This window comes from Helicoverpa zea, chromosome 3, assembly GCF_022581195.2.
Source record: "Helicoverpa zea isolate HzStark_Cry1AcR chromosome 3, ilHelZeax1.1, whole genome shotgun sequence".
Taxonomy (NCBI): domain Eukaryota; kingdom Metazoa; phylum Arthropoda; class Insecta; order Lepidoptera; family Noctuidae; genus Helicoverpa; species Helicoverpa zea.
In genome coordinates, this window is record NC_061454.1 from 7,935,053 (window position 1) to 7,962,757 (window position 27,705).

Below are 27,705 nucleotides of genomic sequence, written 5' to 3' on the forward strand. Positions count from 1 at the left end.
TTTTTTATTACCCCTTTTCACGTTCCACAGATTGGTCGAGTTATAACAATAGCTTAAAATAATGTATGCACTTCTAGGTATACGAAAGTAGACTAACTTATAGAGGCTGAGTAAATAATTGGGATGATAATTATTTAAAATAATGTAGATAATACATACTAAGATATAAAATCATTTTATTCCAAACGAAATTTCAAATCCACCAGTTACATTTTGGTCAGATGAGCTTAAAATCAGTATGTTAAAAATATCTTGGTTTACAAGTTCGGGTCAAATACGAGATTGTAACAAAATAAAAGATTGGTCGAAGTTACCTATATTTCCATTTTCATCATCATCCATTGAAAGAAGCCGAGGATTGAGAACGACATGGTCAGTGGAACTGCCGAAGCCTTTATCCACGCCCACAGACTGAAAATTAGACAACAATTAATGTTAAAATCAAGAAACTATTTTCCATTCATTATAATGAATAGATTGAGTTAACTTATGAACCTGAATTATTAAAGAGGAAATTGTTTGTATGTTTGTACCCTCCGAAACTACTGAACCGATTTGAAAAATTGGTTCACTGTTGGCTAGCTAGACTATACCCGAGTAACAAAGGCTATATTTTATCCGGGTACAGGCAGTAGTTCCCAAGGAGCGCGGGTAGGACCGCAGGAAAACCGCTAGTCCTACTTATATTATAAATGTGAAAGTTTGTGAGAATGTATGGATGTATGTTCGTTATTTAATCACGCAAAAACGGCTGGACCGATTTGATTGAAATTTGGTATGTAGATAGGTGATACCCTGGATTAACACATAGGCTACTTTTCATCAACACACCACGCGGGCGAAGCCGCTGGCGGAAGCTAGTTAAACATAAATTCGTATCTTGTGCTAATAGGAATAGCTTTAACTATAAATACAACCCAGGTATGGAATTGAAAAAAAAAGAAATCTTACTCATAAGGATCATCAGAAATGTAGTAAGGTTGCGGCGTAGGTATCAGTCCACAGTCAGCGATGTACACATGCAACGTCGGCCGGTCGTCCACGTCAGTCGGCGTATGCTCCAACATATGCACTATGTTCTGGCCTTCCACCACCTTCCGGTGAAACATTTCTTTATTTAATATGACAACTATGACATTTATTTATGAGTACTGATATCTGAAACTTATGTAAAGAATGTAAATATTGTCAATATGCTTCATACCTTCCCAACTACAGTGTGCAAATTATCCAACCATGGTGTCCCAGTTGTTGTTATAATAAACTGACAGCCATTTGTATTGGGCCCTGCAATAAAACATTTACAAAATTACTAGAGTTGATAAATATTTTAACAAGCCTTTTTTAAAAGTAGAAATAGTTGTACCTTTGTTAGCCATGGAAACAAACCCAGCACCACTGTGCTGTGTCTCCAAGTTCTCATCACTGAAAGTATCGCCATAAATGCTTGTGGAGCCTGTACCGTCATCAGCAACCACATCACCACCTAAAAATTACAATATAAAACTCATATCACCAATGAGATTCATGTACAAACTATACAAATGACATACACAGAAGTATTTAAAATTAAAAACTAAATATTAGGCTCACCTTGGACCATAAATCTCTTGATTATCCTATTAAAGGAAGTACCTTTATAAGACTTCCCCTTTATACCTTTAGTTGCCAAAACTTTGAAATTTTTTACTGCATTTGGAGCCAGATCCCCAAACAAACCTATCACCACTCGCCCAAGAAGTTTGTCTTCACTTTTAATATCAAAATACACCTGATCAGTCACACGGAACTGTCTAGCCTGGAACACAAGTTTGAGAAAACAAAATTCATCATTTAAAAAAATTATTGCAGAAATAATTTTGCTATAAAATATTCACTTACATTGGATAAAATGAGATGAGTTGATACCATAACTAGGAACAGCATTGATTTGTAGAATTCCATTTCACAATATTTTTCTCCTCCCACCCACTTATATGTCTATTATGTAGCAGCCTGCCTGCACTACTGACTTACTGCTTAATTAGATATAGCCAACTATCTATGAAAGAAGCCCTTTAAGTGTGGCTACCATTCTTTTTTTTTATTACATCACTTTTGGGATTGGTGTTTCAAGTGGAAAGTAATAAACATAGTGAGTAGGTAATATAAATTATAGTTTTTAGAACATGACTTCTAGTCTAAACTTAATCATAATCAGTTTCTGGACAATCCAAAACCTGTGCCATTCTTTGAGTAATCAACTTTTAAGTGAATCTCTACTAATCTCTGAGGTATTCCTTGGCTGTGAGAGTTTGCTCTTTTTACTCATTTGTAGAGCCATATGTTTGGTATGAGACTTTAAATGAGATTTCAGTTTGTCACTCCGATTAAACTCCTTCTGGCAATCCAAAGCTTCTTTGAATGGGCACTTTAACATTTTCTTAGCCTGGTGTAACTTCATATGCCTCTGAAGCAAATCTTGCCTTTTGAAGGTGTATTTACAAACAGTACATTTGAACTGTCTGTTGCCATGTTTTAGCATATGAGTAGACAAATATTTCTTCATGTGAAAGCTGCTGTTACAAATATTGCATTGAAATGGTTTCAATTTCCTGTGTATTTGTAAATGCAGGCGCAATCTCTTATCACTAGCAAATGTCTTATTACAATGGATACACGTCTTGTTATGATTCTCCGTCATCATGTGGAGAGTCAATTTTTCAGGTTTACGGAATCTGGCATCACATTGTGAACATTTATATAGTTTATTAGAAGTCTGTTTGTTTTTATCCACATCGTTATGACTCTGCAGGTGTGTGGCAATGTCTTCTAACGAGTTGAAAGGTAAACTGCAAAGGTGACAAGTATAAAGTGGATACTCATGGACAACAGACACATGATGAAGCAACTGATCAACTGTTTCAAAATAGTCCATACAATCTCCTTGGATACATTTAAACTTTTTTAAAGAGGAATGATTCTTTAGATGGACTCTGTATTGACTATAATTTAGCAATATCACATTACAGTAAGGACATGTGTAGCTCAAAAGTTCTTCTTCCTGAGTCTTTGCAGTTGTTTCCTTAAGACCATCGGGCCACATCCTGTGTGACATGATATGCCTCTGTAAGTGAGAATTTTGCATAAAACAGCGACCACATACAGGGCATTGGTAGGGTTTGTCACTATGAGTTTTCAAATGTGCTAGCAAGGTTTTCATCTTCTTAAATCTTTTCTTGCATGTGGAGCAGGTTAAATCTTTGGGCCAAACCTGTTCAGTAACAGGCTCTGATTGTACACTACCTTGTGCTGTGCTCCCAGAAAAGGCATCACCAACTACTGTTGTCTGCACCAAATTAGCACTATTAAACCGTCCAGCTAAATCGACACTGTTACATTTTAGTCTCTTATGATCCAGGAACACTTGCAAAGAGTTAAACACGGCTTTACATGTTCCACATACAAAAATATCTTCGTCCACAGAATCCAAAACCATAACGTGAGCCATTTTAATGAAAATCTTGTTATCCTATTATGTGGGTAGAACTTTTTAACTATTCTATTTACTACGATTCTATATGTTATAACTTTTATGTATAAATCAACTATAAATTACCTATTTTAGTTTGTATTGATATTGATGTTTCGAATTGACACAGACAAGACAAATTCGAGGGTTGACATGTTGACAATATTGATGACATGTTATTATATTATAGTTTATATTTTTTAATTGTCAAAATTGTCAAAATGACTGAACTGAATTTTTTTGTAATTTAATTTATTTAATTATATTTACATAATAAAGGGACTCATCTTATTATAAATTTGGTAAATCGAAACGTGAAATAATAAAATAAATGATATTTGGCTTTGGATCATTGTTACCTGAGAAGATTTTATCAACATTGATGTGATCACCCTGGAGTACCAGAAAAACCAAGATGAGTGCAACGCTGGTCTAAGGTACAGTAGTGTAGGTGGTAGCCTACAAGATAAGGACCGAAGATGTGGTCTAAGCCACCAAGTACCGGCGCTGTAGAGAGAAGAACGGATATATATGTCAACAAGAGCATCACGTTTCAGCCGACAGATAATCTTGAACTATTCCAATTGACTGTGTATGCGGCTACAGAGGAAAATGAATCCTATGCTGATGAAGCGTCAAAAGAAGAGATCGCCTAGCAGATGACATCCCACCAGGGCCCCTGTGGGCCTAATAAGAACATGAGGGAACTCATACTAGACCTCTCTAAGCTGGAGGTTGCAGTGAGGAGACTAGATCCGGATTTTAAAAGACTGGAGTGTGATATTTTTGTTAATGTTTGTTAATTTAATGTTTAATATTTTAATGTATGTATCCTAAAATACACCAATCCTTAGGTGGTAGGAGAGTGACCACCAACAATTGCATTCCCAAAGAGGGTTGACGTCAGGCAGGCGGCCGGTCGTAAAAACACAATGCCAAATCATATAGCAATATGTCGAATGTTGAAGAGATGAGCGATAGGGCTAGGGCGTACCCCTCAGGCGACGCGCAGGGGCAGCACCCGGCCCCTGTGGGAAGTGGACAAGGGTTTTTGCACCAACCTGGGCGGGTGCAATGTAAGAAGCGAGTCCGGGAAGTAAGATTGAGGTATGCAAGTTGGAATGTAGGAACGATGACTGGAAGAGCCAGAGAGTTAGCGGATGTATTAAAGAGAAGACGAATAAATGTGGCATGTTTGCAAGAGACTAAATGGAAGGGCACGAAAGCTAGAGAAATTGGGGAAGGATACAAGTTTTATTATTGTGGAAGTGATGGGAAAAGGAATGGGGTAGGCATTGTGTTAGATAAGAACTTGAAAGAAAGTGTGATAGATGTAAAGAGAGTGAATGATAGAATAATAGTTGTTAAAATAATGTATGAAAGTTTGATAATAAATGTTATAAGTGTGTATGCTCCTCAAATCGGTTGTGATGACAGGGTGAAAGAACAATTTTGGACGGATTTCGATGCAGTAATGATGAATGTGCCGACGAATGAACAGGTATTTGTGGGAGGAGACTTTAATGGCCATGTTGGCAGAATGAGAGGGAATTATGAAAGAGTGCATGGAGGGTGGGGGTTCGGTTGCCAGAACGACGAGGGTGAAGCCCTGCTACAGGCTGCTACTGCGTTTGACCTAGCAGTGGTAAATACGTGGTTTCAAAAGAACACCGAACATCTAATCACCTATAAAAGCGGTCACCACGTGACACAAATAGATTACTTTTTGGTCAGACGCAGTAGTTTAAAGAACATCAAAGATTGCAAGGTGATACCAGGCGAAGCTGTAGTCTCGCAGCACCGACCCCTAATTATGGATGTGATTTTAACTTCCCGGCCAAAAGCCAAAGAGAGACGGCCCCCCAAAATCAAATGGCATCTGTTGGGGAAGGCTGAGTTGGCCCGGGAATTTAGAAAAGTAGTGGTTGATAAGATGATTGAAATGGGAGAAATGAATGAAAAGAATGTGAATGAATGCTGGAGTGGAATGGCGACGTGTATAAGGAAAGCGGCAAGAAGCATTCTAGGAGAATCAAAAGGGAATGGAGTGATAGAGAAGGAAACTTGGTGGTGGGTGGAAGAAGTGCAGAGTGTATTAAAGGAAAAGAAGATGAAATTCAAGGAATGGCAGCGGACGGAAGACAATGATGATAGTGAAAAAGCACGAAAAAAGGCTGAATATGATGAATGTAAGAAGAAAGCAAAGAAGATTGTGGCTGTTTCAAGGGCAAAAGCGCACGAGAGGATGTATGACTCCCTAGATAGCCCAGCTGGTCAAAATGACTTTTACCGATTGGTTAAATCTAGGGAGAAAATGACAAGAGATGTATGCCAGATAAGGTGTGTAAAGAATGGAGACGGAACGGTCCTTTCGAATGATGTGGAGATTAAAGGTAGGTGGAAGGAATATTTTGAAAGACTGATGAATGAAGAAAATGAGTGGAGCGGTGTGCTCCATCATAAAGCGGTGAACGAGGGCCTTGTAAGAAATGTATGTGAGGATGAGGTCAGATTAGCAGTGAATGGAATGAAAAATGGAAAAGCGATAGGGCCAGATGGAATACCAGTGGAAGTGTGGAAATTATTAAAGATGGATGGATGGAAATGGCTGGCTTTATTCTTCAATAAGTTGTTGCAAGAGGAAACTATACCAGACGAGTGGTGCAATAGTTTCCTGGTGCCCATTTTTAAGAACAAGGGTGATGTGTTGAATTGCAACAACTATAGAGGAATAAAGCTAATGTCACATAGTATGAAAGTGTGGGAGAAAGTTATTGAAAGGAGGCTGAGAGAAGAGAGTGATATCGCACGAAATCAATTCGGTTTTATGCCTGGTCGGAGTACAACGGACGCTATATTCTGTATTCGCCAATTGTGCGAAAAGTACAGGGGTGCACACAAAAACTTGCATATGGTGTTCGTTGACCTCGAGAAGGCATATGACCGGGTGCCTCGTGAGGTTTTGTGGTGGGCCCTTGAGGAGAAAGGTATACCAGGGAAGTATGTGCAGTTGATCCGAGCGATGTACGGCAGATGCCGTACAGAAGTCCGGTCCGCAGCGGGCACTACCACCAGCTTCAGTGTAGGTGTTGGCTTACATCAGGGGTCGGCCCTCAGCCCGTATCTCTTCCTGCTTGTAATGGACGCGCTTACGGCAGATATACGGGAGGAGGCACCCTGGTGTATGCTTTTCGCCGATGACATTGTTCTGGTGGGGGAGAGTGGGCCAGAGGTCCAGAGTAGACTGGAGGCATGGCGGCTGAGACTGGAGACAGTGGGTTTAAAGGTGAGCAGGAGTAAAACCGAATACCTTCATTGTGATTTTGGCGGTATTTCGGGACCCATGACCATAACCCTAGCCGGCATGCCCCTACCAGTTTGCTCCGACTTCCGGTACCTTGGTTCACTCGTCCAAAGTGACGGTGAGGTGAACAGGGACGTTACGCATCGGATCAATACTGGATGGATGAAGTGGCGACAGGTAACTAGCGCTATTTGTGACCCGCGGATGCCCCTCAAACTGAAGGGCAAAATTTACAAATCCGTCATTAGACCTGTCGTCCTGTATGGATCGGAGTGTTGGGCATTGAAAAAGAGGGACGAGAAGAGAGTGCATGTAACAGAAATGAGAATGCTGAGATGGATGTGTGGTGTTACAAGAATGGATAAAGTGAGGAATGATTACATTAGAGGAAGTCTGAAAGTAGCGCCAGTTACAGAAAAGATGAGAAGTAGAAGATTGTCGTGGTATGGACATGTAATGAGGAGGGATGATACGCATGCAACAAAGTGTGTGCTAAGTATGAATGTAGATGGATGGAGAGGAAGAGGAAGACCTAAGAAAAGATGGATGGATTGCCTGAAAGATGATATGAATAGGAAGGGAGTGAGTGTCAGTATGACGAGTGACAGGGGAAAATGGAAGAAAATGACATATTGCGCCGACCCCAAGTAATATTTGGGAACAGGGCAGGAGAAAGAAGAAGAAGACATGTTGACAATATTGACATTAATGTCATTGTAAATAAAAAAGTAATGAAAACGTTTCGTTTCGTTCGTTGATTTGTTTCGGATGGCCAAGAATAATATTCTTTTTGAATAATCTTATCAAAATTGTATTAAATGTAAATCTAGAAGCTTTGTTTTTAAGTATTTGTTATTATAATTATGATTTATTAAACCTGGGGGTAAAACAAAAGGCTAGCGATTGAAACTGACTTTGTCATTGTCAATCAAGATGAAAACGATGAAAACTGACAGTTACTATCAAAGAGTAAAGTAATATATAGGGAAAAGAGAGCCCTCTTGCGTGATAATCATGCAAACCTATTTGTCAATGCGCCATCTCTCTCTGAATTGGCCCCGAACTACCTACATAGCTATAGCTATAAAAATATATATGCATCATATTCATAACATTTTCTATTAGGGTAAATAGCACCATGTAACTATAACATTGGTTATCGTTATAGTTACAATATGCTACTTACCCTAATAGAAAATGTCATCGTTAATATAGTAAAAGGTCGAAGGAAAACAAATAATTATTATGTATTGTTACTTTTTATACGCGTGTACGCAGAATGCAAAAACCGCCATATTGATATTTTGTTATGATCGATGATCGGTTTTGTTAAGTTACTTGGAATACTGACACCAGGTCTTTTTAGATTAAAATTGATATTTGTACTTTTTCAAACCGTATTTAATTTATTCGCCTATTTTATCTTTTTTTTAAGTGTCTAATATTTTCCTCATACTTTTCTCTAATTAATATTGCATAAATAATTTTATATTGACAAACAAAAACGATTATAGTGTAGTGCCATCTGTTGGTAATTTAAAGTATCTTTTAGATAGTAAATAGTTTCCGGGCCAAATAAAAGGTGGCGACTCTTCATTCACTTAGCTGTCAAAATGTACGGAGTGTCTCCCCCCTGGTTACTATTCGCATTTCTTTGTTGTTAAGAGCTGTCATTTTGTTGACGACGGTGTACAGTCCTAAAATTTTCTTGTAATTTTCAAGTTATTGCAGTGTCCAACATTAAAAACGTAATGGTGTCTATTTTGTATTAACTTTTCACTTGTAAATATTAACCTGTAGCGAAAATGTCTTAATGCAAACTCATTACTTTCTTAATTCACATTTCAGGTTAATATGACTGTAAATAACACCATTGCCCATCAGCGTTTGGTTTTAACTGGAGACAGAGAACGGTACGTACCAAAGAAATAAATATTCTATATTACTCTTCATCAGCGTTACATAAACTTCCCTGCTTTACCGGGGACTATTGGTTGTCATAGGTAACAACTATTTATTAATTTTTTTGCAGTTTTAAAGAATTGTTAAGAAGACGTTTAATAGAATGTGGTTGGAGAGATCAAGTAAGAATGCTCTGCAGGGATGTTGTCAAAGAAAATGAAAGTAATAATATTACTTTTGATATGCTAGCTACAAAGGTTACTCCTCGAGCCCGAGCATTAGTCCCCGATACTGTGAAGAAAGAATTACTTCAAAAAATTAAAACTCACCTACTTACTCAAAAAGACCAATAGGTGGAATTTATGCATATCTGTATCATCATGAAATAATTTTAAGTTGCTCGTCTCAGTAATAAAACATATTAAGATCATATTTTTTGCTGAATTATCTGTAATAAGTAAGGTTCTATTATAATTTATTATTTAATAAATTTCGTTTGTGTGGCGATCCTGACTTTTAATGAGCTTTTGAGAATATTACTATTAAATTGAATATATTACCAGTAAAAAACATCAATTTACAACCAACAGTATATTTTATTTTATAAACATTTATTATACATTCAGGTTAAACAAAAAATATATATATTGCTTATACATAATACTGCCACAAGATTCCATTTACAAAAAGAAAATATTGCCTTGTCATGGACATATTTATTACAACAGTGGTGGTTACAAGATCTAATATTTTTTTAAAGATACCATGTTTTAATAAACACCCTACTAACCTTAATCTTTAAAACGCTGCCCAGATATACATTCTTTATTGATAGGGACCCTATACCCTAATATAATCAAATGTACCAAATATATACATAAAACTATAAAAATCAGCTTTCCACATAGTTATGACTTACATTAATACAGTACACAAGGGAATATTAAAATAAAATAGGTTGTAAACTCTTAAAATAATATCACACCTGGAAAAAAGCAAGGATGGCTTCAACTATGCAAACATGTTTTTCATTTATGGAAACAAAATATAATTTAAATCAGAATGTATTACAGAGCTTTCATTGTTACATATTATAAAAAAATATTTTGAGCAAATAAAATTATGCTTATTTTTCTAAGGTAAACCCAATACCTATTATAGAATTCTATAAAGAATAAAAACTACAATTTATTAATAGAAATGGACAACACAGTTATTGTGAGAGCAAATTTTAGTGAGAAAGTGCTAAATGTACTTGTATTACAAATTAAAGCATTAAAATGCTGTGTCATTTTGGCAATCAATATAAGTTATAATATAATTTCAATAGGGTTTATATCCATTGAGCATAAAATAGGACGAAATTAGGTAATACGTATGTATTGAAATAGACGCCTGTGTTGTACTAGCCATGCTAGCATTGTATAACATTTCAACTAATTCTACATACCAATCTTACAATAACATAGACAATAATTGTAATTTAACTGCAAAATATTTATCACGAATTCAGTGGTTTTGAAATACTCATGCCATAAATGCATTTACATCCACATCAATCACCCTTAACTAAAGTTTCTAGAACAGGCATAATACAAAAAAGAAATCCTATTTCAGTTCAAATTAATACGTGTATACAGCTTATGGAGGAAATAAATATATAAATGCATTTAAATGTATATCAAGAAGATCTAATCGAAGATTATGAGCAATAAATTTTCTTAGTATAAATATCCTTAAAGCTCTTTGATACCTGATCTAAAAATTTGGTAATACACAATATTACACATTATTTTATGTACAAAGTTACACAAATGGAATGTATTTTGGACTCAGTTTATACCTTTGATCAAGTACAATTCATTTGATTATGTATAACTTAATAATGTAGCCATAACAATATTCAGTACTCTCTTAATATTTTAAATTTAATCCTAATTATTTAATATAATTCTACTTACACATGAAATAATTGATCAATCCATTTACACAATACTGCTGATTACTAATGAGCAAGTTAATAATCAAAATTAATTGCTTCAGTGCCTGTACAAGCAAGATTGGAGCTATTCACAAATTAATTACTTACATTATATACAGTACAGTTTGTGCTAATATCGTATCGAAAACGCGGCGAATGTTTTAAAATATTTTAAATATGTAGCTAAAACGTACTTTTATTACGTAGGATCCTAATAACTTGACCACTTCGATAAGGACCGACTCTTACAAATAGAGCCCTTTAACGGTTTTTCGGGAATAATAGGGTAAAGAACCACCAAGCCAGTTGTGCTTTGCCACTTCAGTCAACTTCAATCAATCGCATAAAAAAGAGGTTTTTATCAATGAATACAAATTATTTTTGTAAGTTATGTCAAACGCTCCATTAGAAAATTTGAGGAGTTAGACAGTCCATAGCGCCGTCATGAACAGCTTGCTCAGTGGGTCTTCATTCTACTAATTTGATTTCTGAAGCTAAACATGTACGTATCGGTTTATCGGTCATTCTCAAAGTGGAACTATGAAGTATATTCGTAATAAGCATGCTCTAAGCATACACATATATACGTAATATATAATATGATGTATTGCAAGTTTGACCAGCTGTTACGTAATTTATCGCGTTTGTAAAGTACATACAATATTGGCTTATTATTTGGGTAGTTAGGTACTTACGTACTTAAATTAATCTCAGTTAATTATATTTACGGTTTATGACAAGTACTATCTGGCAAGTTAAATTCAGTAATACAAGAAATAGCAAATGCAAGTGGACATACATGTTAAAACGTAGTATATTATTATATAATTACTGATTCAAGCGAAAGTAATACTACATACTTTATACAATAAAATATTACGAATTTAGAAAATAACTGCCGTAGATATGTAATTTAAATAACTAATAATATATTTTATCTTAAGAGATTCATCTATCCGTAGGAACATAGTTTTCTAATGTACATTAGAAATACTCAGCTGCAATATTTTACTCACCTACTAAAAACTTGTAAATAAAGATCTGAAGCTAACTCATAAAATAGACATTCAATAACATTCCATTAACAAAATGTGGCATCAACATTAATAATAAAATTTCGAGATAAACAACACAACAGATCATCGGATATCGGCTATTCACAACCCGCGCATGAGATGCGCTCAATTTTGATACCTTTGGCTCCTCGCTCGCATCGAGACGGCACAGTCACGAGATTCAATAACTAGCGGAGATAAATAGCAGATCCTCGACACAATTGTGTAAGTGGAGACCAATCTCACCACTCACCGATCGATATATACATTATTGTAGAAATCTATAACACCCGCCTTGAATATGTTGAAAATTTACTTACATCGATATGGCGGCGACAAGATAAAAACTGTCGCAACCGTGGATACGCAGTTTGCACTGAACGAAATGGAGCGTCTGTTCGCACCAGCGGCCTCGTTTGATCCTAAGATGCGTATTATAAGCGTGTTGTGATTGGCTCACGTCAAATAACTTGCACCTCGGGTGGCTACTGTTAGAATATACAAAGCAAACACTACTGCGCATGCGTGAGGCATGAAATGGCTGTCTTCAGAGTGTCACAGTTATTTGACATGAGACTATATCTACTGGGTCACTGCGGCAGTAGTTATTATTCGGTAGTAGTAATTCAGAGGGCGGGCAAGCGTGGCGTCGACGGCTAGGTGTGCGCGGCCAGTCGCGCGAGGGGCGGCGCGCGGCGCGGCCGCGTGGCGGGCTGCCGAGCCACCAGCACTAGTGACGACGCCAGCGCCAGTCGCACCGGCACGCGGGACCCGCCCGGCAATCTGTATACATTTACATATTACATGTTTTGACATACAATATACATCCATAAAAGTAACAAAATACTATTGGACAATTGTAGAATATTTTTTTGGGAATTGTGGGCTAAGTAACAACCGCATCGACTGATCATAAAGTTAAGCTTTATTTGCGCAGACAGTCCGTGGATGAATAATTATCACCTATCTATGTCATAACGAGATCCTGCGTGTTTCAGAAGACCCGTTTTTAAATCCCAGCTGTCATGTTTACATCTTAAAGCTCAGAAAGTCTGTCAACCAGTTTTACCAAGGGGCATCGAGTTGCCAGGGTTACTGGTTTGATGAGGTCAAATAAGCAATAGCGCCATCTTTGACACTGATAGAGCGTAAGGGGAAAATCAACCATATTATTTCATGACATTTAAAGTAATGACACCCGTGACGTTTCAATTTATTAGCTATTAAAGTGTTACTCACTTGACAAGCACGGAGGTGACGGCAGCTCGGCCGTCGCCGGTGGGCTCGATGGCGACGGGGCGCAGGTCGGGCGCGCGGCGCCGGCGCGGGCCCGCTGACGTCACGCCGCCGCTCAGCAGCACTGTGACCGCCGCGAACGGACGCTTCGCCATGTGTAGCATCTGTGATATACAAGCATAGTTGTGCTCTTTAAAATTGCTTGTTTATGAAGAATAAATATTTTTAAATATTCGTATTATCAAGGGTAGGGCGATATGTAACTCTCTTTGTTGCAAAGGCGCAACTTAATAGCTGTGACGTCACAATTTTCCATTAGCGTCACTTTTGTGTTGTTAGACCGATTCCTCTCCACTGAATTTGAAAGGATTTACAAACAAATTTTTCGTTGACAGATATATAAGTAAGTATATGTTTTTTAAGATAAGAAAGTATATGTTTTTGTTGTTATACAGTAAATTTTTTACCTAATTAAAAATATAATTCAACTAGACTTACCTCAACAACATGTCTCCGCCTTGCGCGACGGACATCGGCCGCTTGTTTCGCTTTCCACGCGACTACACACGCCGCGAGGAACAGAAAGAAGCACGAGAAGAATACAGAGAAGAACACGAACAGATCGATATGCAGCTGATCCTGACGGAAGAATATCACGCCGAAGCTTGCCGCGCCATCTTCCGTGTGGCGGGCACGTATCACTATGTAGAACTTAGTATGAGTCAGATCATGAACGTTTTGAGGAAGAGTCAGCACAAGCCGGTTGCGGAGATTCCTCACACGAAGCAAGATGTTCCTTCTATCTACAGTCACATATGTCGCTAAGTCCTTCGCAGTGTAATCAGCAAGAGTGTACTCGATCTTGTCATAATACCACGTGACTCGCGGCTCTTCGGGTACATGCTCATCAAACGACGGCATTCGTCTACTCGGCTCGTGTTTATGATACGTAGGATCAAGTTCAACTGCATGGTCGCCATTACTAGAGTTCACTGACACCACAAACGAACTGTCGTTTGGACTGAGGTACAAGTCCACTGCTCCCTGAGTCACGTCTACTATTACTCTGATGTCAACGTTCATGTATCTTGGATTGACTGCTACGAAAACTGTTTGGCCTGGATATAGGGGGCGTGGCTTGATCTTGCACTCGTCTGAAATTAAAAAAAAAAGAATTATTTCTTTGTGTCCTTGAAAAATAATCAACTTTTTTTTAAAGACGCATACCAATTGATTTCCCATCAAAGCACAGCTTGTTTTCAATATTGATAGTTTTGTAGCACTGATGTCCGTTCCTCGGGTCGCCCATGTACAGATCCTTGCACTTGACGCACTGGTACCGCCAGCACTCCTGAGCAGAGTTCTTGCTGGAGCTGGTCGTCTGGCAGGAGATGTCACTCTCGGTGTTGTTGCCACAGTTGCACTTCTCTCCCGTTACTGGGTCACAAGTGTCGCCGTGACCGTGACACTCGCATCTAAAACAACAACAAAATCGATGTCAATTTATCCGCTTTTTATGTACTCCCCTTTTAATCACACTTATGCAATACTAATTTACCTCCCGTGTCAAGTGAATACTTATTGTGTACTACCCCTATTGTGCACCCAAATGCAAATACCCTTATGTATTCTCCTGTTATGTACTCCCCCTAAAACTCTCACACCTATGTATTTCCTTATATTCTTTCCCCGTTTACGATCGTATGTATTCCTTCTATTCGCTCCCTTTTATACTAAGTACTCGCTTATATACTACCCCTGTGAATTCTTATAATAAACTCCTTTATATGATTGCTTTATGTGCTACACCTTACTTCCCCGTTTATTTCTTCATAAATTCCGTTATAGAGTGGTAGTGTACTCACGGTCTGCAAGGATCTCTAAAGTCATCAGATCCCCTGAAGTATCCTTCAATGCACCTCTCGCAGCGTGGTCCATCCGTATTATTAGCACATCTTACACATCGTGCTTTCGCAGCGCCATCTCTATAATCATCAGGGTCGGCCGGTCCGCCCACGTCACGTGACGTAGGCGCCGCGTCCACTTCACTTGTGCAAATAGATGTATGACCGTGGCAGTAGGTGGAACAAGGCACGCATTGTACGTTGTTCACCGGATCGCCTACGAAGTTCGGCTTACATTTCTCGCATTGATCACCCTGTATAAACGAAACGCGATATTAGTGGGATTGTTCTAAATTAGTAATTATTAAGTATTATTAAATTATTTTTTAAAACAAAGAACAGATATTACTCTATACAGTGTTCGTTAACAGGCAAATTCGTTTGTGAAAAATTTCGCGGCCATTAGCACCCACCTCCAGAAGACAGAGGACTGCGTTGCGAAAAATTCACAAAAAATACAAAATCTATTTGAGTAAATACAACATACCATGGTATTATTATGGCACTCAATACATTTATCGAGCTTGTCCGGTCCCTCACAGTCAGAGTGTCCATTACACTGGCACTGTATGGTGCAGTTGGCGCCGACGTAGCCGAACTCGCAGCGACACACGTCGGGCTGCACGCAGGCGCCGCGCACGCAGCCCTGCGAGCACACGGCCACGCAGCCGCCCGCGCCGCCCGCGCCCGCGCGCTTGTGCCCCGCGCCGCACGCGCACTCGTAGCCCTCCGGCAAGTCGCGGCATACCTGGGACAACACAATACAGGATTATATTTGTTTTAAATACAGTGTAAACTCCATGTAACGTCCCTCGATTTAACGACAAACTCTCTAAAGAGTCGAAATCAAGCTTTAGTTTGTTTAGCTTGTTTTCCATACACTGTTACACTCTCTCCATTTAACTCTTTATAATGTTATAAAATGCACAGTCCCTTTATTGTCGTTATAAAGAGTTTACACTGTATTTTTTTTATCGACTGGATTATATGCATATATGGATGCATTTGCAAATGCGGCAATTGCCGCAGAAAATAAAGTTAAAAATTGAAAAATTATGTAAAATGCGTTACGCAATTTCACATAATTTTTTAATGTCCAGTTGTATACACGACATGACAGTCGTCAAAATATTACCAATATATTGTAAAATTAAACTCAAAGAAAGCTCACCTCCGATTCAGCCTTGCACTGATGATGGTTGTTCTCACATTCATTCTCAGGTGGACAGCGGGTGTAATGCCAGGAGAAGGTATCATTGCTGTAATCATCGTCATGATGAACGGCGGCATAAACAGCAGCGCAAGTTGTACGCGTGGAGTAGTCGAGCGGCGCATCGATGGAGCCTTCTGAACATACGCCTTGGCCATTAGCACCTGATAGAGCACACCAGCCACAGTGCGAGTGATGGAGGCACTCCGAACACTGCTCGAATGTATCACAAGGCGCTGGACATTTCCCTGCATCCGCTTTAGTGAGAACGAGTCCACAAACACCGCCCGCACAGTATACAGGCTGGTACGCCGGAGAAATGCACTTCCCCAGGTACGTCGCCCACCGACACTCCGCGAACCCGCCCTCACCCCCGTCCGTACTCAAGCACGACTGACAATCGTCGAACATATTACATCTACTTGGACATTCCTCGTTCTTCGTAGCCCGCAAACTTGTTCGACCCGGCTCTTCTATCAATGCGCACGTCCAGTTAAAAAGTTCTACGGATTCTTCAGCTATGCGTGTGAGTTGACCTGTGAATAACATAATTTTAGTTTTATAACTCTACCAAAATAAGTACACGTTATGTTATGAAACTAATTTACCTTCTCTTACAGCGTGTCTCGTCCAAGTGCATTCTTTAGACACACATTTCTCACAGTCGGATGAAGCGCACCTGAGTTCGGGACAGTTGTCCACATCGCTGATGTAGGTAGTGCCGGCGTTACATTTCATACTAGTGCATGACTCATCCGTAGGTACGCATTCACCTGAAAGAGGAATCATTATGATAAAAATTGCATTTTTGTGTTATGGACTTTTACTATAAAATGTTATTAGAAAATACTTACCGACAGCTGCAGCGCAAGATTCGCACCATCGACAGGCTGGTTTCTCTTCTGGATACATGGGCCATGCGGCTAGACATGATGTGCACGTGGTGAAGTTCTCACAGGCGCGAGTGGACACGAGTTCCGCATCGCACGCCGCGCCCGGGTTCACCGACACGCTATCACTCCCCTCGCAGCCCGGCTTGTCCACCGAGAAACACTTCGTGTAGTTCCCAGTACTGCAGAAACTGCAGCCCATGTGACTGCGACATTCGAACTTGTTGGAGCTCCATAAAGAACAAAGATCTTCAGGAAGAGAAATACGAGTAACTTGACAATGTGCACTGCCTGTCCAACCCCCTATTATGTATATGTAGCCTTCGTTTTCTGTTTCGATGTCGATAGCCATAGCGTGAGCTATTGTCGGCGGTGGCGGGTGACCCACGATACTCACACCTTTAACGAGTCTCACCCATTGGTTGCAGCTGTATATGTATGCTATAAGGGAGTCAGATCTATTTTCAGGATCTGTCCTTCCACCGAAAATTATCATGTAATCATTGGTCGTAACTGCAGAATGTAAATATGTAGCTTGAGGTAAATTGTCATAATAGTTGTTCAACATAGGGAATGTAGGTAATTCGCTCCATTGTTTGGTGGGATAGTGGAATGAGAACAGTTTATTGGAAAGCATGGTACCGTTGTACGAATATAGGATGCCTCCATACACATACAGGCTCTGTGAAGGCGCGTGATACACAGTGCTGTGGCCGATTATACCAGAAGGTTTAGCGCCTACGTCCTTCAACTTTATCCATTTCTCATTGTCAAGATCGAACTCCCACACGTCATACATAAATCCTTCATCTAATGAAAATCCGCCGATCAAAACCAGACTTTCATAGTCCAAATTCTTTTGTAAAGTCAAAGTGTGTCCTGCTAACGATGGGGGCAGCCCATCTTTATCTTTGTTACGGATGTTGCTCCACCGCTGATCTTTTAAGCTGAACTGCCAGAAGTCTCCTAGCGTTTTGTTTTGACCACTTTTTTCTTGTAAACTTAAACCCCCATAAATATAAATGTTCTGTTTAGAGTGATAGATCTCAGCCGCGTGGAAATACCGACCTTCTGGCATCTTAGCATCTGGTGTCGCTTCCACGGTAACTTGCATCCACGTGTTATTCTTTGTGTCAAAAAATCTTATGTCATTTAACGGTCCGTGGGAAAGCGAGTATCCTCCGAACATCCAAAGGCCGCGCCTGTCGGCCACCAAACTGTGACCAAATCTAGGAAGAGTTTTCCTCAAGTGATCTAAGCCGTCCGATAAATATTCTGAGTTAAAAAGCTCTGTGAACACAAGTTGTGTCTTGTCTAATCTAATTGAGCAGTCATCTCCACCAAATCCTTCGTTACAGAGACATCTGCCGTAGCTTGGATCGCATATGCCAGCACTGACTGCCATGCTGCAGTTGTTGCGACAGATCTCGACTTCACAGTTGGGGCCTCCGTACCCCTCGCGACAGACGCAGTGCCTCTTGTTACAAACTCTCGGCAAGGAGCAATGTCCGTCGCAAGCCAGCACCTTGTAGCTTCCCTCGAACCCTTGCTCAGGCTCCCCTTGTTTGTAATGTACGGTCAGATTCCCACTGCGCGCTTCTATAACTCCCGACGAGGCGCCGTTACAAAATACACCCAGTAACTGACTCTGTTGGTTGTTACTCAGATCAGGAACTCCACCGAGGCCGTCATATACATAAACAGCGTTTTCGTCGCACGGAACATCGAAGGTGGAAGAATTTATAGTAAATTGTATTATGGCATCCTTTATATCATCAGCAGATATAATCCATAGACATTCTTTTGAAGGTCCAATAGCTTTAATATCGGGATCGGTTTTATATGAGCCTATTCCTTCGGTTTGCGTCGCATTCAACATTCCCCTGGGTTCACATTGATAGTAACACTTGCCACCATGTCTAGGATCGCCGTAGAACTTTGGTTTACAACGCTCACAATTCAATCCTTCGGTGTTATCTTTACATATACATTCTCCTGTGGCGACGTCACACACGCCGCGCGTCTCGTCGCCGTGGTCGTTACAGTCGCAGCGGCGGCACCCCTGGCCGGTTGTCGCATTGCCGTGACTGCCGGGCTTACACGACTCACAAAACTCTCCCTCAGTCCAGTCTTGACATTCATCACATCGTCCCACGCCCTGCTTGCATGTTGAATGATTGTGACATCCGCAGTTAATGGAGCAGTCTGCCCCCGTCCATCCCAAATCGCAGTTGCACTTGTATTGAGGAGATCCGAGACAGTAACCATGGATGCAGTTATTGTAGCAAGTTCGCATGCAGCTTTTCTTACCATCACCGATGTATCCCTGTTTACATCTACACGTGTACGAGCCGTGCGTGTTGTTACAAATGGCATGTTCATGGCAGTCGTGCAGGCCCAGCCCGCACTCGTCGACATCGGGGCACTGCGCATATGCCCAGCCCGCGTCCGATGACGTCACGTTCAATACTGCAGAGCAGTCGGCATGAGATCGAGTGAAGTCGCCCTCCGTACAGGCGCCGTTGATGGGATTCTCGTGCGAGTAGCACCAGCCACAGCCCATGCTGCGCAGGCAGGCGGAGCACTGCGTGTGGCGGCGGCAGGACTTGCACTGGCCAGCCTTGCGCGGCGTGTCGTCGGGCGGCGAGGACGCGCGGTCCAGCCACTCGCGGCACAGGCCGAACTGGTACTCGCTGGTGTAGACGCTGAAGCTGAAGCACTGGCGCGTGGCCTCGCACCACACGCAGCGGCCGCGCTCGTCCAGGCAGTGCTCGCAGTCGCTGCGCAGGCGGCAGGGCGCGGGGCAGCCGGCGCGGTCGGCGATGGCGCCGGCGGCCCGGCCGCGCCGCGCGCACCGCGCCTCGTCCGCCCACCACTCGCAGTAGTTGGCGCCCACGCAGCGCTCGCAGCTGATGTAGTTGGAGCAGTTGGGGCAGGCGGCGGGCTGCAGCGTGAGGTAGCGCCAGTGGCCGCCGGCGGCGCAGGCCGTGTGCTCGTCGGCGCGGCGCGGCTCGCAGCGCTCCGTCAGCTCGCACCAGCCGCACGCCGCGTCCGACAGGCACAGCAGGCAGTTGTCGTACTTGCACTCACCGTCCGAGTAGGGCTCCAGAAATTCGAATGTAAATACCTAAACAAAAAAAATATTATGTCATGTTCCCCATATACATACTACTTTACATACATACATAAAATATGCTATGAATGAAAGTTACCTTAGCACTCTCCTGAGATTTGTTGTGAAGAAGTTCCATTTTTGCGTGATGATGTGATGGATATAAGCCAGTATGTAAAGAATCGTTAGCGTGCATATCGACAGCTAAGCGGCCGGGGAACAGCGTGGGCCAGTCAACGAGAGAGCAGGCTGAGGGCTGCGCCGTCAAATTGGCCACGGGTCCGCCCGCTTCTCCCAGCGCCAGTGATATGTTGGAGTACCCAGCACAAATGTGCAGCGTTTCGCCTGTCCCGTTCCAGTACTGAGGTATGTGTAGCCAGCCCCTCAGCCGCGCCTCACTCGGCCCACTGAATATATGGTTACTGCCCCCACCAGTGCCCCAGTCAACAGTAGTCGCGTTAACTACAGACACGCCATCTGGGTGATTCCAATCAGCTGGTTGTTGGTATCTCAGAAACGTGAGACCGGGTCGTTTGTCTAGAAGTTTACATTCCTCGGGGGTCGTTACTTCTGTGCCGGTGGTGCCCCACCAGCCGGGATTTTCTGACGGTGTGTCCTCTCCGCAAACACCGTAATTATCTAAAAATTAAACAATAAAATTGACGTAAAACTTTTCTTATTATTTTCTAATATCTGTGAATCCTAGTGAAGTTTATGCTTACCGTCTTTATGATGGCACCTCGCGTTCTGCACGCACCAGTTACACTGGTCTAATCCCAACTTGGTGCTGACGGAAGGTAGCGGGGTTCGGCTACTATTGCCGCTGGTGGGCGGCGGACCATGTATGAGGCACGAGTGACAGTCGCCCAGCGCTGGGCAAATGCCTCCACACCGTATGGACTGAAGGTTCGTTGTGCAGTTCGCTCCTATTCTTCTGCCGTAGCAAGTCTAAAAATATACATTAATCTACAATTTCATGAAAACATTTCTTAATTAATTTTTTTGTCGAGATTCATTTTACAATAGTGACTTGTACATTTATCAAAATCTGATCTCGAAGTTTGGATCGGATTATTTTCTGGATTGCTCAAATTTTAGTTTGGAACTCAAACGCGTTATTTCCAACACTATAATTAAATGAACAAACGTACGTCATCAGCTGAGCACCAGCCACACTCGGGGTCGGCAAGACACTCGGGTTGGGATCGATGTCGACGGCAAGCGGATTCGGGGTCGTTGTTGCTGATGCCCGCCTGCCAACTGGGTACCATGTACGCTAGGAGATCACCTGCACGACAAAGTATTACATTATGAATGGGTTCATCATTTAAAAATAATTTAAAAAACCAGTGAAATGGCCATCATTGCAAAAACATTTTTTTTCTTTTTTTTTAATAATAAAATAAATGGTGTTACTTTCTTTTTTAAGTTACTTAACTTAGGTTATTTCTTTGGACTTTATCGCATAAAGCATCCGAATTGAGAACCACCTCCTTTTTGGGAAGTCGGTTAAAAATCTTCTCAACATCAAATAACATTCATCCATTCTAAAACCTCAATATCACTCACCGTTAACATTGCCATGATATCCTCCAGCGATGAGTAAAGTCGACGGTGGTCTTAAAGCAGCCGCATGCGCAAACACGCCTTGTTTCTTCGGATAGAAGCGACGCACTTTGCCCAGTACATCCAGGGGTATCCAGGAATGACAGCCCAGGTGATAGATGTACATTTGGCCATCGTAACAGATCTCCTCTCTGTTATGGCGATGAGAATATCCGCCGAAAACGACCAAGTAATTTCCTGAAAGAATATTTAAACATGTTTAATATCAAGAAAATTACTTTTTTTAACAAAAAAATCTGATCATTTTGGTAGCTTCAAAGATAAAGTAAACTCACAAATTATTGTAAATAAATAATTACATGTTTATAATATAAGTAAAGTTCAAGCTTACCAATGATAGTCGATGTGTGAAAAGCCCTTTCGCGCGGTACATACGTATCACGTAGATGAGCTCTGGGATAGTGTATTTCGCTCCAATGTTTGTAGTCGATGTCAAAAGCAAACATTCTGTCTGAGAGCTTGGAAAACCTGAGTAAATAAAGTGATTTTATTATCATTGCAAAAGATTTGCATTATCATTCTGTACACACACTTATGAAGTGTGCTAATGAACAAATATTTAAATAATCTTAGGTTTAATGTTCGCGAGTCTGACTGCTGAGCTCAAGTCATATAATGTGACTTACCGTGCTACGCTGGCAACTACGCCTCCATACACCAATATTGAATTGGAATGCGAATGGTAAACAGCAGTGTGGGCCACCACCCGTACATCCAGTTCTTTGCCGCCCCTCACTTGCACTCTTTCCCAAGTTTCCGTGTTTACATCACCAAGTTTTATTTTGTACATACTGCAAACAATAGATGGAAGGAAATTTACTTATAAGGTTACTAATTAATTCAAATGTAAACGGCATCCAATTGTATTTATTTACCTCGAGGAAAACTCTCCATCCATTGTGCTTCCGCCAAAAAGGTATAGCTCATCTTTGACGGCAGTAAGTGTGTGGCGAGTGAGCCCTGGAGGGGTAAAGGTGGCGTTCACAGCCCGCAGAGTCCACATGTTTAATACAGCGTCGAACATCCACAGTTCGGACGACAAAGTTCCATCGGAGAGTTTACCTCCGTACAATACGAATCCAGTACCAAAGGCACATGCAGAATGACCATATCTCGGCTCAGGTTTTGTCGTGTTGGACGTCATATCATTACTATTTACTACCTCAGGTTGCTCGGTAAAATGTAGGTAGCTCTCTGAGTAAGGCGTGGGCGCGTGAGAGTACATGAGAGGTAGTGTGGTCTTATCGTGATTCGAGAATGACGATAGTAACAAATTGAATAATGAGCTCCTGTTGCCTATTTGCCAGCTGCCATCAACATTACCCTAAAATATAAAAGTTGTATTTAAAAACACGTTTACAAAATCCAAGTAAATTATTAAAATTGTATGGGTTTATCTTACCTTATTAAATAAAGTTAATAAAGACTTATCAATCTCTTCATTGGTTGGGTACCTACGTAATACTTTTCCATTTTCATCATACCACTGACTAGTTGAAAACCTACAAAGTAATTAATAAAACAATGATAAATAACATATTTAAATATGTTGCAGTAAGAAATAATTTTAATAGCGCCGGTCATCACAGTAATAAATATTAATCTTGGACCATTTACTGGACAGTAATAAAGTTCTAGTTAAATAAAAATAAATGTTATTAATTTATTGTTGTTTACTTCGTTGGCTCCTTTCATACTTTTTTATTTATAACATAGGTGCCATGTTATAAAACATACTCACACAAAATGATTAACAGTCATTACAAAATGATACCATTATATTGACCTTTGGTGTGATACAATTAGTATAAAGATCATCCAGCAACATATTTCTATACCACAGTATAATCATCAAACTTATTTGAGTGGTTTATCCATAAAATTGTTTCACATAGACAAGCGATAAGAATCACTCTTATATTATGATGTAAATAATAAAGTAATAAAGCAGTTCTCAATATAAGCACCAGAATTACATATTTTCAATATATTACTAATAAATATAAATATTACAGACCTGTAAACTTCTAATAATCCCAGCACTTTGTTCAGATCATATCCTCCAAATACATAGAGTGAATCAGTATGATTTACATACACGGCTGTGTGAGCTGCTCTTTTGGTCATCCCGCTCTCCGTATGAGACAGCCAGTGCCAACTGTTACCTTCCTTGTCATTCTTCTTTAGAGAACACGATTCACCAGAATACCTACATATAATATTAATTAAATACTATTTAATCCATTAGTAAATTAGTCTCTAATAGGCTGTTAATGGATAATGTCCTCCTTAGTTTTATTACTCTTTACACAGAAGATTAAATAAGGATAATATTCAATAAATGATCAATTTAATCGCTAGTTTTTATAAACCAATAAATTAATTTGAAAGATTTACAAAAGCAAGGAAGGAAAAATCATGAGGAAATTATTTGTAATAAATCCTTTGCAATTTATAGCTTACAGTCATTAAAATAGATTTATCTATGTTTAGAACAACAAAGGCCTTAACAATGGATAGAAATGTTTATATTTATTTTATGCCCATAACATTACAAACATAATACCTGTAGGTTTAGATTCATATGACATCTAAACTGACTTCTAAGAACTCTCAATAGCACAACAACTAGCCGTAATTTGATATAAAAGGTCAATTTAAATTTTATTATTATTGCAGGCCATCAAAACAATTGTTACATAATGTACATTGACAGCCTTACCCTTTTTTGCATGCACATCTATCTCCCTTACAGTGTCCATTATTTGAGCAGAGATTAGGACACAGTTCCACACTGCAGTCGGGGCCTCCCCAGTTGCCAACACAAAAACATTTGTTGGACACGCACAGCCCTCTCCCTGTGCAGTTGTTAGGACAGTTGTGAATAGCATACGTTGCTCGGAACCCATCCAGCACATAATTTGTGTCACTATACAGCAAAATTAACATCTGTAACAACCAAGTTATGATTATTCAATGGTTATTGTGTACTAATTAGCACTTTAACATTTTTACAATGACACTACTAAATTCTGAGAAAATTATTAAAACAAGCAATCTATTTACAAGGTCTTTGAGACTAATTCTGGTAAATACACTGGCTTTAGTAATATTGTACTTACAAATCCACTAGAAGCGGTAACATTCTGTGGTTCTGTCTTTCCACTGAAACTTCCCAGTAATGGTGCATCAAAGGAGTCACCGTCATACACAAAAACATAGTCATAGGAACATTCTGTACCCATGCGAATAAAGCTCAACGTAATGTACTGGCTCTTATTCGCTGCCTTGATGAGCCACTCGCAATGAGAGTCCTAAAACAAGATGTTTCATTAGCACTTCACTCACTAGTGTGCAAACATTTGTAGGACATGAAACTGACTTGTGTGTAGTTAGAGTTAGTTGGTCCATCGGTGATAATCCCGCTCTGGTCTGTGAACACCCTGCGAGTCTTGTCACAAGGCGCTGTGGATGCGGCGCACAGTACAGCCAGACAAATCCAGCTGATTACAACTAAACCAGCACCTTTCTCCCGTACACTTAGATAAAACATGCCTCTTCCGGATCGTCGTAAGACATAAGTCAAATATCAAAGCCATATAATCGTGAATTTGCGACTAATATAGCTAAAATGTAGAATAAACAACACTCATATAAGTTAATAGGTGACATCTACTTCAAGGCTAACCACTTAGATGAATAATGCCACAAAGGCATGAAAAACTTTTGATATGGATAAATAAAGATATAGGGCTTAAATGATATTTGCATTTAATCAGTGTTTTTAGTGGCTGGGAAATACTTTCTAACGAGTTTTTCTTACAAACAAACAATTCACAGATCCATCACAGTATTTTGACATTTGACGTAGTCGAAACAATGTTGCCAGTTAAGATAAGGTAAGGCAAAACATTAAAAATAAAAATGTGAACAACTCTATCGATTAATAAATGGAAGAAAGTGCTCTATCTTTCTTATATATAAAAATGAATTGCTGTTCGTTAGTCCTACTAAAACTCCAGAATGGCTGGACCGATTTGGCTCATTTCGGTTTTAAAATGTTTGTAGAGGGTCAGAGAAGGTTTAAACGATAACGAAGTTCGCGGGATCAGCTAGTCTATATATACATAGTAAAGTATACCAATAACGAAATTTCGATGCAACTGCTCACCATGTACCAGGGTAGCATAACTTATATGAGTATACCAATACCAAGTGTAGGTAGACGCTACTGCTCACCATGTACCAGAGCGGCAAAAAATACACCGGGCGCGGGTAATACCGCGGGGAACGGCTAGTTATGTTGATAAAAAATACTTCGAAATGCAGTCATTACTTCTTACTTCTCAGCATACATTTACATAATTAATTCAAAATATTTACATGAATCCAACATTTACTGACAAGAGAGACCAGGCTCATTTTGTGTAAGACCTATGAAACAATCAATGTTATTATGATAATATAGTAGATCCTAAAAATTGTTAGTGCAGCACTTGTTTTTTAAAGGTTATTTAACTTAGTGTTGCCAGAAACACTACCCGACAAACCAGCCAAGTGTGTATCGGGCCGTACACAGTGCAGGGTTCCGCAGTAGTCCTTAATCCGTTGGCATGGTTCGCAGTTCTCATATCAATATCATAAAGGCTAAAAATCTTGATCAAGTGAATACCTAGGTAATTCGTAGTAATCTTGTGTAAAAATTTGGCTCGATTTGTTTAAGACTTTGTTTGTAGAGAGTTTATTAAAGGTATCTAGATAAGAATATGCCTATGTTACAACACAGCTCTAGTGCCTTCTATTGCTAGCTGCGCTGCAGTAATAGCATTGATGTAGTGATTTACTATTAGGTACCTATCTATTTACATTCAACAACTTGGGAACAGGGCAGGAAGATGATGATCTATTTACATTCAACATACTGGCTAACTGACTGGTTAACTTCTACGCTTGAATATATATTGTGAATGAACTAATGATTGAACTTCGTGGTATCTACCAATTTTTTAATTCAATTCTTAGAGTTAAGTTTGTTTAATCCAATAAATACCTAGGTACCTACAAACCAATGTGTTGATGATCAGTATCAAAGAAACCACTAATTTTAAATATTCAAACAATAGGTAAGTAAATATGTACATTCCCAATATTAAGCTTCCAGAACAAAAAGCTATGGAATGAGCAGGCGGAGATGCGTGCCTATCGATCGCGCGTGCTGCTGACTCCGCAATCCTCTCGGCTTGCTACTACAGATACATGTTGATGTTCCATTAATACTTTGTGCTGCCTATACAAGTGAAATAGATATTACAGAAATGTTGTCGATTATAGAAATAATACCTTTTTGGTAGACCTTTTCAACTCCTAGGTATGTAGGTAAGTAGGTTCTAGTCTCCTCCATCATTGTCATGGAACATACAGGACAACATCCACTTCAAAAGTGGGATAATTCTACAGCAAATTAAAAAATCCTTTTTTGGAATACCTATGTTCGGCCATTCAGAGAATGCGTTCCTGACACGTCGCGATTGAACTGACGACGTAACTACATTCATTGATTATTGATATAATAATGTTGTTTTAATGCTCCTCAATTGTTAAAACGGTAAACAACCAGCAAAAATATTTTTATCGTAACTGCAACGCCATTGCAAAGTTACGTCGTCAGTTCAATCGCGACGTGTCAGGAACGCATTCTCTGAATGGCCGAACTTATAGTTAGTATTTTTGATTAGACCCAGCGCGTAGGTAAACAATAGATACCTACCTCAGATTTATCATGTAAAGACATACCTAAGTTAACAGTGTAGCTGGTTCTAAGCAAGTAGGGACACGAAAAAGTATCGATGCTTTGTGGTATCGAGTACATTCCAGTTCGATACCGATACTTTTGTACTCGATACTTTGCATTCGATACTTTTACTCAATAAGTAAAAGTATCGAATCCCAGGTATCGTATCGAATGAAGAATTTA

General features: G+C 40.0%; 4 protein-coding genes across 6 annotated transcripts; 2 read left to right on the forward strand and 2 right to left on the reverse strand.

Moving 5' to 3' along the window:
- Positions 1-159: 159 nt before the first annotated feature.
- On the reverse strand, positions 160-3,592 carry LOC124645784 (peptidyl-prolyl cis-trans isomerase B-like). Of its 2 annotated transcripts, none has more exons than XR_006986272.1 (6): positions 1,882-3,592; positions 1,594-1,798; positions 1,367-1,486; positions 1,205-1,287; positions 952-1,094; positions 160-411 (listed from the first exon to the last, which is right to left on the reverse strand). XR_006986272.1 is itself a non-coding variant. In XM_047185680.1 (6 exons), the coding sequence occupies exons 1-6, from the start codon at positions 1,942-1,944 to the stop codon at positions 315-317; spliced, it is 711 nt and encodes a 236-aa protein (XP_047041636.1). In that variant the 5' UTR covers positions 1,945-2,378; the 3' UTR covers positions 160-314. The 2 variants fall into 2 exon arrangements, 1 of the variants encoding a protein (XP_047041636.1); XM_047185680.1 differs by having other exon boundaries at positions 1,882-2,378.
- Positions 3,593-4,067: 475 nt separating this feature from the next.
- On the forward strand, positions 4,068-7,788 carry LOC124645741 (craniofacial development protein 2-like). Its single transcript, XM_047185616.1, has 2 exons — positions 4,068-5,568; positions 7,772-7,788. The coding sequence occupies exons 1-2, from the start codon at positions 4,464-4,466 to the stop codon at positions 7,786-7,788; spliced, it is 1,122 nt and encodes a 373-aa protein (XP_047041572.1). The 5' UTR covers positions 4,068-4,463.
- A 637-nt stretch (positions 7,789-8,425) lies between these two features.
- Positions 8,426-9,224, forward strand: LOC124645657 (transcription and mRNA export factor ENY2-like). 2 transcript variants are annotated; one of them, XM_047185486.1, is made up of 3 exons: positions 8,426-8,563; positions 8,664-8,728; positions 8,848-9,224. In XM_047185486.1, the coding sequence occupies exons 2-3, from the start codon at positions 8,670-8,672 to the stop codon at positions 9,068-9,070; spliced, it is 282 nt and encodes a 93-aa protein (XP_047041442.1). In that variant the 5' UTR covers positions 8,426-8,563; positions 8,664-8,669; the 3' UTR covers positions 9,071-9,224. The 2 variants fall into 2 exon arrangements, with proteins under 2 accessions (XP_047041442.1, XP_047041441.1); XM_047185485.1 differs by having other exon boundaries at positions 8,432-8,569.
- Positions 9,225-9,293: 69 nt separating this feature from the next.
- Positions 9,294-25,595, reverse strand: LOC124645656 (multiple epidermal growth factor-like domains protein 8). Its single transcript, XM_047185484.1, has 21 exons — positions 25,114-25,595; positions 24,854-25,045; positions 24,454-24,680; positions 23,749-23,940; positions 23,134-23,233; positions 22,607-23,055; positions 22,358-22,522; positions 22,063-22,199; positions 21,675-21,908; positions 21,257-21,393; positions 20,828-21,053; positions 20,206-20,744; positions 16,958-20,120; positions 16,712-16,876; positions 16,065-16,639; positions 15,381-15,641; positions 14,855-15,147; positions 14,217-14,464; positions 13,488-14,143; positions 12,993-13,153; positions 9,294-12,536 (listed from the first exon to the last, which is right to left on the reverse strand). The coding sequence occupies exons 1-21, from the start codon at positions 25,282-25,284 to the stop codon at positions 12,410-12,412; spliced, it is 8,418 nt and encodes a 2,805-aa protein (XP_047041440.1). The 5' UTR covers positions 25,285-25,595; the 3' UTR covers positions 9,294-12,409.
- Positions 25,596-27,705: the final 2,110 nt, after the last annotated feature.